The sequence below is a fragment of the Octopus sinensis genome, linkage group LG4, assembly GCF_006345805.1.
Source record: "Octopus sinensis linkage group LG4, ASM634580v1, whole genome shotgun sequence".
Classification (NCBI taxonomy): Eukaryota; Metazoa; Mollusca; class Cephalopoda; order Octopoda; family Octopodidae; genus Octopus; species Octopus sinensis.
Genome location: NC_043000.1, coordinates 115,198,917 through 115,213,741, shown reverse-complemented (window position 1 = coordinate 115,213,741; position 14,825 = coordinate 115,198,917). Strand labels below are relative to the sequence as shown.

General features: G+C 38.6%; 1 protein-coding gene across 3 annotated transcripts in view; it reads left to right on the top strand.

The window, feature by feature from the left end:
- The window catches only part of LOC115210337 (protein argonaute-2-like), a 91,877-nt gene that overhangs the window by 64,817 nt on the left and 12,235 nt on the right, over window positions 1-14,825 (top strand). For 2 of the 3 annotated variants that reach the window (XR_004998843.1, XR_004998842.1), the window contains 6 exons: window positions 2,880-2,970; window positions 3,954-4,148; window positions 6,159-6,293; window positions 7,091-7,192; window positions 8,478-8,677; window positions 9,562-11,596. Coding sequence is in view for 1 of the 3 variants with exons in the window: in XM_029778871.2 (XP_029634731.1) it covers window positions 2,880-2,970; window positions 3,954-4,148; window positions 6,159-6,293; window positions 7,091-7,192; window positions 8,478-8,677; window positions 9,562-9,670 (832 nt within the window). In the remaining 2 variants the exon portion in view is untranslated. Of the gene's footprint in view, window positions 1-2,879; window positions 2,971-3,953; window positions 4,149-6,158; window positions 6,294-7,090; window positions 7,193-8,477; window positions 8,678-9,561; window positions 11,810-14,825 lie in introns of those variants that run through there. The other variant, XM_029778871.2, reaches the window with a different exon arrangement.

The following is a 14,825-nucleotide window of genomic DNA, read 5'->3' as shown; positions in this document are numbered from 1 at the left end:
GTTGTGTCCCAGGGAAAACAAGTAACTCTTTGGGCTGGTTACCTGGTTTCCATGGTACACAGGTGACTGAGAAAATATCATTGCCCCTGAACATGATGCCGGTTCATGGTAAGATTATCCATCTACAGCTGAGTGGTCTCAGGCAATGTGAAATGACGTGTTTTGCTCATGAATAAAATGCACCACCCAGTCCAGGAGTTGAAACCAGGATCTTAAGATTGTGAGTGCAACCTCCGAACCTCTAGGCCATGCACTTTTTGGAAATATGTTAGAAATATATATATATACATACATAAGACAGTAAGGTGTGATTTGAGGGAGATTTGGCTGCTATTTCTACCATGTCTAGCTGCCATGTAGGGGTCTCCCTCATAGGCTCATACATACATATATACATAGATAAGACAGTAAGGTGTGATTTGGGGGAAATTTGGCTGCTATTTCTACCAGGTCTAGCTACCATGTAGAGGTCCTCCTCATTGGCTCATATATATATATATACATACATAAGACAGTAAGGTGTGATTTGAGGGAGATTTGGCTGCTGTTTCTACCAGGTCTGTTAGGCCTTCTCATGTAAACTCAAGCTTTCTCATGCCTTCAACATAAGACCAAAGCAGAGAATGTATTCTTTTATTCTTCTGCTTTTTCCATGCTGGGGCAATGCCTTGAAGAATTGTAGTTTAATGAATCAACTCCAGTTTTATTTTTGTAAGCATTGTACTTATTCTATCTGTTTCCTTTGTCAAACCACTAGGTGACAGGGATGTAAACAAACCAACATTCGTTGTCAAGCAGTGGTGGAGGACAATCACAAGCACAGACACGCACACACACACACATACATGCATACACATATACACACATACATACATACATACATATATATATATGTGTGTATATATATATTGCAGCGTGGAAGGTGTTTGTAAGCCATTTAAGAAACACACAAAAACCGTTAGATTCACTTCAACATTTAAATTTAATTTGCCAAAATATTTTCCTCGCTTTGAGACCGCGACCTGTTCACTGACAAAAATATCGTACTAACAGGTCGCGGTCTCAAAGCGACGAAAATATTTTGACAAATTAAATTTAAATGTTGAAGTGAATCTAACGGTTTTTGTGTGTTTCTTAAATGGCTTATAAACACCTTCAACGCTGCAACTGTTTTCGTTCCAGCACACGATCTCAGATCAAGTCACTTGCTATGCAAGTACATCTCTGTAACTATATATATATTTATATATATATATATATGTATTGGTAAAAACAGTAAGATAACAAAAGAAAGAAAGAGACCTCAATATTATGTAAATAGAGGAAATCTTTATATATAAAAGTGAGGTTGTGTGTCTGTCTCCTACGATTTAGATTCCTAACTACTCCCACATTTTGCGGTGCAGTTTAACCAAAACCGGGTATCTTATAGTCGTGATTTATTATTAATTCTGGTGTGTATGTCAAATGCTTTTCTTAGTCTGGTTTACAGCACACGCAAACGCACACACACACACACAGTGTGCAACGAATAAAATGAAACTAATTCACTGTGTGTGTGTTGATAGGTAGACAATAGAATGCGATGGCGATGGCAATGTAATATTTGTTTCTGTCTATCACGCTGATAGATACATGAGTAAAATGTATGGCAAGCTAAGAGATAAGAGTGAGTGAAAATGTTCTTGGAAGAGAGTAAATAGCGACAGTGATTTGAGGAAGACTAAACTGAAAGTATGAAACAGTGTTTATGTATAAACAGACGACACTTATATATAGTTATTAATAAATGTATGCATCCGTTTAACCCTTTCGTTACCAAACCGCCCGAATTTACCTATTCATATTTAAATGAGAATATCAGAGTAAATCTCTTTAGTACATTCGTGAAAACACGTATTATACTTCGTAAACACTTCAAATACAGTTTTGTACAAAAATCGAAGTGTAATTTTAATTCCGTGAATCATGGGAGATTTTTTTCCGAAATTTGTTCCTATTGTGTTTTCAAAATTTGTAATTCTGACAAAAAATGGATACGAATTTCATTATATCAAGCAGCGAGTCAGAATTCGAAGGATTTTCTACTGAAGACCTTCATAAATCTAACTCTATGACTGAAAAAAAAAAGCATCTTTATATAAGAGTGAAGTTGTGTGTCTGTCTCCTACGATTTAGATTCGTAACTACTCCCACATTTTGCGGTGCAGTTTAACCAAAAGCGGGTATCTTATAGTCGTGATTCATATCGAGCCCTTCTGGGTATTAGCGCGCGTCTACGATCAGTCTACGATTTAAAAAAAATTTACCATCATATTTTTCCATTTTAATGCATTTTTTTCGCTTTTATATAAGGGAAGTAACTCTCTAAAAATATCTACGATGTGTCAACGATTTAAAAAAAAAATTTACCTTAATTTTTTTTCAATTTTTAATGCATTTTTTTGCTATTTTTTGGCTATAACTCTCTAAAAATGCTTATATAGTTATTTCCCTTACAACCCGAGCAACGCCGGGCGATACTGCTAGTATATATATATATATATATATATACACACACACACATATACATACACTGTATTCCCTCGACATATCACGGTTTATTATCTGAGCTTACGTTGATTCCTCTGTGGTGTTGTTTTGCATTTATAATAAAATAAATATATACAAATTATAAAAAATAAAAATATACAGTACCATTTCCAGTTTGTTGATTTTCACCTATGGCGGGGGCTTTTGGAATGTGACATCCGCGATAGTCGAGGGATTACTGTACTGTATATTCATGTTCTCTTTGATTGATTTTTTTTTTCCCTTTAGAAAAGATGTCTTCTCATCTGACCATTTTTGTTCTGTTTTCCATTCTCTTTCATTGGTAGGCCTGCTATATTCCGAGAACCCGTCATATTTATTGGTGCAGATGTCACTCACCCACCTGCAGGAGATGCTAGTAAACCTTCAATTGCTGCTGTAAATACATCATCTTTTTCTTGTGTGTGTGTGTTTGTATTGTCACTGGAGGTTGTTTGTGCTGTTGTTGTGCTAGGGTACTACCTTGAAGGGTTTTAGTCGAACCATGTGGTTCATTAGCAAGCTATTTACCACACTGCCAAGGTCATTTTTTGTTAGATGTACCATTTGGAAAGTTCCTTGGGCCACAGTTTGCTCATGACTGTCTTATACAATCATCATCATTGTTTAACATCCCTTTACTATGCTGGCATGGGTGGATGGTTTGACTGAGGACTGGCAAGCCAGAAGGCTGCACCAGGCTCCAATCTGATCTGGCAAAGTTTCTACAGCTGGATGCCCTTCCTAACGCCAAACACTCTGAGTGTGTCGTGGGTGCCACTGATACAGGAGTCAGTCAGGTGGGCCTGGCATTGACCACGTTCAGATTATGCCTTTTATGTGCCACTGGCATGGGAGCCAGTCAGGGGGCATTTACATCGACCATGTTCACATAGTGCTTTGGTTTTCCATGCTGGGATGGGTAGGATGGCTTGATGGGAACTTGCAAAGCCAGGAGCTGCACCAGGTTCCATTGTCAGTTTTGGCTTGGTTTCTACAACTGGATGCCCTTACTAATGCCAACCATTCTACAAAGTGTACCGAGTGCTTTTTACTTGGCACCAGCCCCTTTGCCGATGCTTTTTCATGTGGCACCTTGGTTTTAGGATATCAATTCTGTTGTGGTGGGCAGGTCTTCTTGAGTACAACAAAGCTCTGCATATCTCTGTCCTCTGTCATCTCTTTTGTAAGGTTCAGCATTTTGAGATTGGCCTTCAATTCTTCATCTCATCTCTTCCTGGGTTTCCCTCTTCCACAGCTCCCCTCCACTTTAAGGGATCAGTTCTTGCTCCAAAAATTAATATCTCATTTTGAAGTTACTATTCTTTTCTCCGTGTATATATCATCATAGTTTTTGTATTTGCATGTTGTGAATTTTCCAGGTTGTTGGCAGCATGGATGGCCACCCAAGTCGATATTCTGCTTCTGTTCGGGTCCAAGAACATCGCAAAGAAATCATTCAAGAACTTGCCATCATGGTCAAGGAGCTTCTGATGGAATTTTACAAGTGTACTATGTTTAAACCAGCTCGAATTGTCTTCTATAGAAATGGTGTCAGTGAAGGACAGTTTCAGCAGGTAAATGGCTTTGTTGTTAATGTTAATTACAGGTGAAAAGCCAGGTGAGTAAGGTGTCAGACATCTTTATGTTGGGAGCTATTGCTAGTTGATTCATGAGTCTTGGTAGCAGAAGTCATCCTCATTTTCATCATCGTCATTTACTGCCCCTTTTCTATGCTTGCATGGGTCAGATGAAGTTTCTTGAGGCAGATTTTCTGTAGCTGGATGCTCTTCCTGTCACCAACCTTCACCTGTTTCCAAACAAGGTAATATTTCCCCATGGCCAGACATGGTTTTTTTTTTTATGGAAGACTAGAAGTGAAGAACCTTGCTCATTTATGACATGTTTAGATAAGGGTACATACATACACCATTTTTTAGTTCATTTTTTTCAGTTTCCATCTACCAAATCCACTTACAAAGCCATGATGGCCTGGATATATTGTAGAAGACACATGCCCATAGTGCTGCACAATGGGACTGAACCTGAAACCATGCGGTTGGGAAGCCAGCTGCATAACTGCACAGTCAATTGAATCATAAATTATCTCGCTGCTTCTTTTCCTTCTTCTCCTCTCATTCCTTCTGCTTTACTTTTTTTTTCCATTCTCATCACCTATTTCTTTACTATCCACAAGGGGCTAAACACAGAGAGGACAAACAAGGATAGACAAACGGATTAAGTCAATTATATCGACCCAGTGCGTAACTGGTACTTATTTAATCGACCCTGAAAGGATGAAAGGCAAAGTCGACCTCGGCGGAATTTGAACTCAGAACGTAAAGACAGACGAAATACCGCTAAGCATTTTGCCTGGCATGCTAACGGTTCTGTCAGCTCGCCGCCTTAAGCTCATCACCTTGCTCTCCCTCTCTCCTATTTGTTTTCCTGTCTCATTATGACAGATTGTGTTCATTTAACTTGTTCTGTAAACACAAGCTAGCGAAACCTTGTTCTCTATAAAGTGTCTATGCAGATTACCTCAGTGTCTCCACAAGGTTCCTATTGATCATTAGGTGCTCTCTGCCATCAACACTTTGGTAATTGTTGCCACACACATAAATTCAATGCTGTCTGCATTATGCAACAGGAAACAAGCTATTGATTTTCTTTTATTTAGTTAGCATACTGACACCGTATAAATTAGGACAGCTGTTGATGTATTGCACAGTACTGACATGTTTCCATAAATATATATGAGTGGGAAGCTGAAAAGTTTCTGGCTCTAAGGGCATTGTGAAAGGCCTGGTTGGAGGACCAACCTTCCAAGTTCTTTTACAGGGCTTAGAAGATCTAAAGGACTGCTGCAATAAGTGTGTGAATCTGAGAAGGGAATATGTTAAAATGAAATCATAATTAGCTGATTCTCCTGTATTTTCTTTTACTGAAAGTCAAGAACTTTTCAGCACCTCCTCATATATATATGGCTTTTCAATCATGTGGTCCTAGGTTCAGTCCCACTGTGTAGCACCTTGGGCAAACGTCTTCAAATGTCAGTAATTTGTTGTTGTTTGTAAATATTGATTAAAAACTTACAGTGAAAACAGTAGTGTCTATATATATATATATAATATATATATATATATATATATATATATATATATTATATATATATATAAACGGCAAAATGTCTGTGTGTGTATCCTTTATACAAATCCACAATTTTCAGTTAGAGGGCTCGCACTTTCTATGGTCATTCAAAACCGTCCAAGGGTGGTCGTGCACATCTTTACATTTCCCCAGTCACCCCACAAATCCATTAAAAAATCAATAGAAGTGACTTTTTTGTGAATCTTCTATCCAAAACCCAATCGAAATGCCCGAAACTTAATACGCCATTTGAATGCCAGCTAGCTGTATGTGATTGGTTGGAGATTTGGACAGTACTTGCATGTATGTGCGCATGCTCACAGCTGTATATGCATGCACTAGCACTATGACCCAGCTACGCCGGGTCATAATGCTAGTATATATTAAATGATTGTAGACATTATGGATACATACACGTTCTTTTGTTTCTTATCTAGGTACTAAGTTATGAGTTGAGAGCTGTGCGGCAAGCCTGTATTGACCTTGATTTAGCCTACCAACCTGGAATCACCTTCATAGTAGTACAGAAAAGACATCATACCAGACTATTCTGTGCGAATGAACAAGATCAAGTGAGTATTTTTAGTATTTCACTATAAACTTAGATATGTTTTGACCAAAGATTGGTCCAGGCCATGTCTAACTTAAAAGCACCACCAGACAAGTAGTGAGTTCTTGTTGAGTGAGTTGTATCCAGGTATGGGTGGCTTATCCATTATTCCTTGAAGAAATCTGTCTAGAGTCTGTTTAACCCTTTAGTGTTCAGATTATTCTGTCAAATGTGATGTCTGTTTATTTATATTGTTTTGAATTAATCATGTATTATCTTGTAGTTTAGAGATTGCAGTGATGTGATTTTTTTAGTTTTAGAATGTCATGGTAGGGCTGAGGTGAGAGGCGAGGTCTGGTCAGTTTCAATATAAAACAGGTTAAATATTTTGGCCGGATATGGCTGGTTTGAACGCTAAAGGGTTAAAGGTGATGGGACCCTTTTCCTTTTTGATCTCCCCTTCTTTCTGTCCTTGTCTGTCTGTCTGTCTGTCTCACTGATTTTCCTTTTCTTGTCTGTCTGTGTCTCTCCCTTATTTCTTTATTGCCCACAAGGGGCTAAATGTAGAGGGGACAAACAAGGACAGACAAAGGGATTAAGTCGATTATATCAACCCCAGTGCGTAACGGGTACTTAATTTATCGACCCTGAAAAGATGAAAGGCAAATTCGACCTCGGCGGAATTTGAGCTCAGAACGTAATGGCAGACGAAATACCGCTCAGCATTTCGCCCGGTGTGCTAACGTTTCTGCCAGCTCACCGCCGTCTGTGTCTCATCCTATCTCTCTCTATCTCTTGTATTTATTTTTAATTCTTTAGGTTGGTCGAAGTGGGAATATCCCAGCTGGAACCACTGTGGATCATGGTATCTGCCATCCAACAGAATTTGATTTTTACCTCTGCAGTCACACTGGCATACAGGTAAGTAGCAGTTGATTATTTTCATTGTTGGTCATTGTTTTTCTTTTAATAACACTGTACCCATTGTAAGCTATGGACGCATGCAGCAACATCAAACGAAAATTAACCGAGAAGATAGCTTTCTTGTGCGGCAGATGCACAGGAGCAATAGACGCACAGGGGGAGAAACTAGAAATAGTTGATAGTTTCTGCTACCTAGGTGACCAAGTTAGTAGTGGAGGTGGATGCTCAGAGAATGTCACCACTAGGATACAATAGAACTTTGTGAGGAATCTGGAAGGTCGGGAAGAGGCAGTCCTCTCCTGCATTGAAAGCCCGGATTGGCCTCCGCGGGTGGCTGTGGTAGTCATGGTGGAAAATGATTTCTACAGGGTGATGGATTCCTTTATCAAGGATGAATACAATTATTTCGTATGGGACCCTGGCTTGCGACTGCAGGCGGCAAGAGACTTATGGGGGGGAGTAGAGTAAAAGGTTTTAGTGCCTCGATTTGAACTTGGTGAATTTGGTAAGAGGTTTAGTGCCTCAATTTGAAAGAACAATTGAATATATTTGATGAACTTTTGTGAGATTTAATTGGTAAGAGGCTCAGCACCTCAATTTGTAACTGTTGTAAGAGGTTCAACACCTCATTAGTTTTGTTTAAAAAAAAAGAACAATGTTATCGGGAAGTAACAATTGGCGGGCACTGGCTGCTTCCCCCACCAACCATCTCTTTTTTCATTCCATCATCATGATTGTGTCTGTGTCCAGCCCGCAAGCTTCCTTCTGTATTATGCCTTTATGGCAAATGTAATGAAATAAAGAAGCTTACTTCCCATTCTCATGGTTCTGGGTTCAGATGGTTCTGGGTTCAGTCTCACAGCGTGGCACCTTGGGCAAGTGTCTTCTACTATAGCTTTGGATTGACCAAAATCTTGTGAGTAGATTTGATAAATGGAAACTGAAAAAAGCTCATATATATATATATATATAATGTGTAAAATGTCTGTGCCTGTCTCCCACCACCCCTTGCCATCTGGTGTTGGTGTGTTTATGTCCCAATAGAATAAGTACTGCTCTTGAAATAAAACGAGGTTGACTCTCGTTCAACTAAAAATTCTTCAAGGCAGTGCTACAGCATGGCTGCAGTGTACTGACTGAAACAAGCTAAAGATAAATGATAGCTGCACATCAGATTTAGTAGCTCCAAAAAGCAGGATTTTGTGATATTACATACATACATACATAAATACATACATAATTCTTGTAATTATGGTTTCCCCTTTTCTCTCATTCTCTGCAGGGAACCAGTCGACCTTCACATTATCATGTTCTCTGGGACGACAACCGGTTTAGTGCAGATGAACTTCAGACGTTGACCTATCAGCTTTGCCATACATATGCAAGATGCACGCGGAGTGTGTCTATACCAGCACCAGCTTACTATGCCCACCTAGTTGCTTTCAGAGCTCGTTACCACCTGGTTGAGAAAGACCACGACAGGTAAAGATAACATCCCTGTTCTGACATTTATTTTCTTGTGCTTGTTCTCTTTTTTTCCTATACTTCATTTGTAGGGTTTACTTTTTGGCATATGGTCCCCTGATACTTTTTTCTAGCTAGGCACATCACCAGTGCTGGATTAACCATTAAGCAAAATAAGCATGTTCTTAGTGCATCAGCGGAAATGGAGCACCATGGAAATGGTAAATGGTTTATGGCACAAAAGAAATCACTTTAAATTTGCTAAAATAATATTTAGGATGCCCTTATCTCAACTAGTATAGAAGCAGGTGTGTTACATAAGATTAATTTTGAGGATCTGATCAAAGACTTTGCAATGAAAAATAAAAAGTAGGAAACTTTACAAATATAAATAAGGTGGAAGTTTACAGAAACAAACAATATTTTCTGTCTTATGGTTTTGTTTCATATTGAAAAGTAAAAATTTTACGGTTTGAATTACATATCTATAGGGGAGCCAAAATCTTTTAAGTTCTGGGTTCACTCCTGCTGTGTGGCACCTCAGTGAAGTGCCTATTACTATGGCCTCAGGCTAACAAAAGCCTTGTGAGTGGATTTGGTAGAAGGAAACTAAAAGAAGCCCATCATATATATGTGTGGGTTTGTCTCCCCACACCATTGCTTGACAACCAATGTTGGTGTGTTCACGTCCCTGTAACTTAGCAGCTTGGCAAAAGAGACTGATAAAATAAGTATTAGGCTTACAAAGAATGTTCTGGGAGCGACTTGTTCGACTAAAGGCGGTGCTCCAGCATGGCCGTAGTCAAATGACCGAAACACGTAAATGAATTAAAATGGAAAAAAAAACTGTAGTATTGTACATGTGTTAGAAAAGATAATTTTATTTTGTTTCTCTCTTGTAGCGGCGAGGGTAGCCACCAGTCAACTTCACAGGAAGAGCGGACCCCAACTTCCATGTCGAATGAGATTGCCGTGCACCCTGACACCATCAAGGTCATGTACTTTGCTTAACTCTCATCATCTTACACTACCATGTGACCAGCAGCTGTTTAACAGGAAGATAAACGGACTTCTTATGTTTTGATGTTGCCTATTGCCGTTGTTGTTGTTTTTGTTATCATTATTATTATTATTATTATTATTATTATTATTACTGCTGTTGTTAATTTTATTTAATTTCAAGGAGAAGAAAAATCAGTGCATTGTGTTAAAATATATTTGTTTATTGAAATACACACACACATTTTTATACACTTCAGTTTTATTGGTTTGTCATAATTCTATATAAGTCAGGCGGCGAGCTGGCAGAAACGTCAGCACGCCGGGCGAAATGCTAAGTGGTATTTCGTCTGCCGCTGCATTCCAAGTTCAAATTCCGCCAAGGTCGAGTTTGCTTTTCATCCTTTCGGGGTCGATTAGATAAGTTCCAGTTATGCAGTGGGGTCAATATAATCGACTTAATCCATTTGTCTGTCCTTGTTTGCTTTGTGTTTAGGGTGTTGCATACACAATCATTAGATTATGCTTTCGCTTCCTGAACTGGGTGATGAACAAAACACTTCATTTCATGTAAATCCACTCAGCTGGCAAAAATGTTATTCTGTTACTAATAGGTATCCTGTCCAGGAGGGAATATTTATGCTACAGAATCTAGGGAAACTGGCCTTATAAACTTAGGGATCAGGAAGGACCTTCCAATTAAAAAAAAATTTTTTTTAAAGATATCTGTCTCATTATTTTAATGTTCATTGTCCATGCTGGCATGGGTTGGACGGCTTGACCAGTGCTGACCAGTCTGATTTGGTATGGTTTCTTCAGCTGGAGACCCTTCCTAACACCAACCACTTTACAGAGTGTACTCCGTGCTTTTATGAGGCACTGCACAGGCACTTTTGCATGTCCCTGATGAGTACTTTTACATGGTACTGCCACGAGTGCTTTACACCTCTTGGAACATCAGTCTTAACACTTCTGCTATGGAGTATGGGTCTTCTTGAGTATGGCAAGGTGCCAGGTATCTCGGTCCTTTGTCATCTTGCCTGAAAGGTTCAGTGCCCCGAGGTCATTCTTCAGTACTTCATCCCATCTCTTCCTGGGTCCCCCGCTTCCATGTGTTCCATCCACCCTGAGAGATCCGCACTTCTTTGTAGGGCTGTTACCATCCATTCACATCACATGACCAAACCAGTGCACAGCAACCAATTTCTCCTATGCCTAACTTTTCTCTCAGAACATTGGTACTCTGTTGAACATATACACTTACATTAAACATCCAGTGGAGCATACTAGCTGCATTCCTTTCTAACCTTTGCATGTCCTCTGCATTCATGGCCCATACCTCACTACCATGTAGAATTGCTGTCCATATACATGCATCATACAATCTTCCTTTCACTCAGAGAGAGAAACCTTTTATGCCCAACAGAGGTAACGGCTCTCTGAATTTCCTCCATACTATTCTTATTCTAACTATCACACTGTATCCTCCACTGCTAATTTGGTAGCAGAAATTATCTGCTAGCTTTAATGAGCAACCAGGCATTTCAGAGAATCAATTTCTCGAGTCTCTAAAGTTTTTAAGAATCCTGTGTATCTTCCACATACAAAAACTATCTCTGATAATCTTCCTATTAACTCACTGCACTTCTTGTGTGTCCATAGCTTACACTGGGTACATTGTATGAAGTCCCTGTCTATACCTCTCCTGCAAATCAAACAGGGCCACCTACCTGAGTGGGGTAGGGTCCTGTCAGTTTTCTTGCTTACTAGGACCTTAGTATTTGCCACATTAACCTTAAGGCCCTTAGATTCCAGGTTTTGCTTCCCCTTCCCTACTCTGGGTTCAAAGACTTGCATGTTGCATGGTGAACTCACTAGTGATGGTGGCATGAAAAAATGCCCTCAGCACATACTTTAAAGTGGTTGGCATTAGGAAGGGTAACCAACCATAGAAAATGGACATTAAATTATGAGGACATACATCTGGTCACTTGTACTTTAATCTAATGTTGTAATAATAAGTTGTGTTATACTAACTGTGAAGGTGCATGGCTCAGTGGTTAGAGCGTTGAGCTTACGATCGTGAGGTTGTGAGCTCGAATCCCGGACCGGGCTGTGTGTTGTGTTCTTGAGAAAGATACTTTATTTCACATTGCTCCAGTTCACTCAGCTGTAGAAATGAGTTGCAACATCACAAGTGCCAAGCTGTATCGGCCCCTTTGCCTTTCCCTTGGATAACACTGGTGGCGTGGAGAGGGGAGGCCGGTATGCATGGGAGACTGCTGGTCTTCCATAAACAACCTTGCCCGAACTTGTGCCTGGGAGGGTAACTTTCTAGGTGCAATCCCATGGTCTGTGTTGTGACTGAAGGGGGTCTCAGAATATTCTAACTTGAAGTTTGGAATCCTCAAACGCTGGAGCAGAGAAGTTAATAAGGGAATGATCCTGCTGATTATCTTTAGGGCTTTGAGAAATGGTGACAAAAGCTTTGAGAGAAAACCTTGAAAAAAAAAATTGATCTTTATCTGGGATCAATTTATAAACTGTTCAATAGGTTCAGTAAGAATTATCCAGAAAGTGCTCAGTACAAAGTAAGAACAAATATGAAGAGTAGAAAAGAAAAAACTTTTATACAGAATTTGCTACTTCTGATCTTAGGCCACTTGATGTGGAAAGATCTGAAACTTAATTAAATTGAGCACCAGTAGCATGAAGCAACATAATAATAATAATAATAATAATAATTCTTTGGTGTTTGAATAATTCACCTCTGGAAACATGGGTGGTTCGTTCAACATCCTTGAACAACCTTTTTTCAGAGACCTTTAGAGCCTGGATGGGCTATTTGACCAGAAGAAAATTCTAATTGGGCCCCACCTGCAAGGTCATGCACCGATTATCTTGATATGAGATCACCATGTCGCGCACATATGGTTGTGATGCATGTGCCTGGTGTACCCTTATCAGGCGGGTAGTCATGATGGGTATACTGGGCTTCGTATATTTTACCCCAGTGTCACTTTGATGGCATGCACTGCTCTCTCACTCAATAATAATAATAATAATAATAATAATAACTAGCAAGACCTGTGAATATTTCATGGAATTAATGCTAAACTTATTGGGTTATTATTTACATTATTTACACTTATTTACATTTTACAAATATAGAACTGTATTATTGGGTTATTTCTGTAAACTTTATCCAAAAATCCAGGAAGCATAGCGTGTGTTGTGTTTGTATCAAAAGAGGGTCGCTCATCTGCTAATCATTGAAAAATGAAGGAAATTGGAATACGATAATTACTTAATGCACTTTATATATACACTTTATATACAGGGTGGGCCAGAATTCATGACTTGTTAGTTTATTAGTATGTCAATATTTATTAATATGCATATTAAGAAATAAAATAATAAATTTAAACACTACAATAACAAAGAAATAAGCATATTAAGAAATACAACTAATAAGTGAGTCATGAATTCTGGTCCACCCCAATACTTTATGCACAATTTTATAGACTTAATACACTCTCCCTCTTTCTCTCTCTCTCACTCTCTCTCCTTTTTCTGTCATTCTTCGCTTTTCCCTTCAACCAATCACATGAAAGCTAAGTAATGAAGGAAAAAAACTTAGTTGAAAGAAAGAAATTACACATTTCAGTCACCACTGCCTCTCCCTCCTCTTCCCCTCCTTCAGCTAATCATGTGAAAGCGTTACGGACGGGCTAAGTAATGGAAGAACAAGTAGAATCACCATAAGATATTTCTTATATTTGTTATGAGCATCAGGTGAGGGAGACCTTGCTAGGACAGTTTACAATTTGTGTGTGTTGGGGTTTACATAAAGGATGAGGGAGGGAGGGAGAAAAGGCAAGGAGGGTGAAATGAGATGAAAGTATGCACAGCATAGAAAATATGTGAGCACATCTATGATATCACCCTCCTTGTACTGGAGAACCTCCAACTAGGGCCAATGAAGGAACCTTGAAAAATCCTGGTTCATCGTGACCACCAGAAGCATGAGCCCTTGTCCAACTGTTGTTCTATCTACAGGCACATACTTAGAGTAGGTTCATTCATCCTGTTTTTGCCAGAGTCACCCACCACCTTACAAATTCACTGGCAGAGAGAGAGAGCCCCTCCTTTTCCATCCTCGTCTTTCCAAAATAATAAGTGAATTGCAAAAGATCATACTTATAAGTATTGTACATGTTTTATGTAAATTGCTCTCCATAAAAACACAATTTTACAGTTTTATTATAAATTTTGTAAAAAAAAAAAAAGGAAAAAATTTCATAACACTTAGGCATCAGTTTTTTTCAATTGTGTGACCCCTTACATGTTTGCATCTTTTGGAACTCAAAATTTGTTTCTTGACCCAAGGAGCTGCCCCCCCCCCCCAATCTTAAGTTGAGACTTGGGTGCAGCTTGTAAAATTAAAGCAAATGCGAAAAAAAAAAAGATAATGATGATGATAGGTGCTGCCGTGGCTGTGTGGTAAGGAATTTCTTTCTCAACCACATGGTTTCGGGTTCAGTCACTCTGTATAGCACCTTGGGCAAGTGTCTTCTGCTATAGCTTCTGGCCAACCAAAGCCATGTGAGTGGATTTTGTTGTTGGAAACTGAAGCCTGTTATATACACACACACACACACACACACACACATATATGTATATATATATACATACATACATGCATATATATATATATATATATATATATATATATACACACATACATATACTTTTTTTTAAACCGGGGAGGCAATGCGAGCAGCAACTAAAGGAACATTACAAAATCCACAGAAAGATCAAACACAGAAAGATCAAATGAATATATTCCTATATTCATTTATATCTACAGAACAGATATAAAGCCCGACGTTTAAAAATTTAAAAAATTTAGTAATATATAAATATATCATATAAATATACAAGAGAATCAAAGTTGCATATATAACACCTTGAATTTACGCTTAAACTCGTAAAACATTTAGTATAAATTTATTACAATAAAAAAAAAAAAAAAATTCGTTTGACTAAAATTCTTCAAGGCACTGCTCCAGCATGGCTGCAGTCAAATGACTGAAACAAAAGATAATAATAATAATGATAATAATAATAATAATAATACTGAAGTGTGTATAACTGTGTGTGTGTG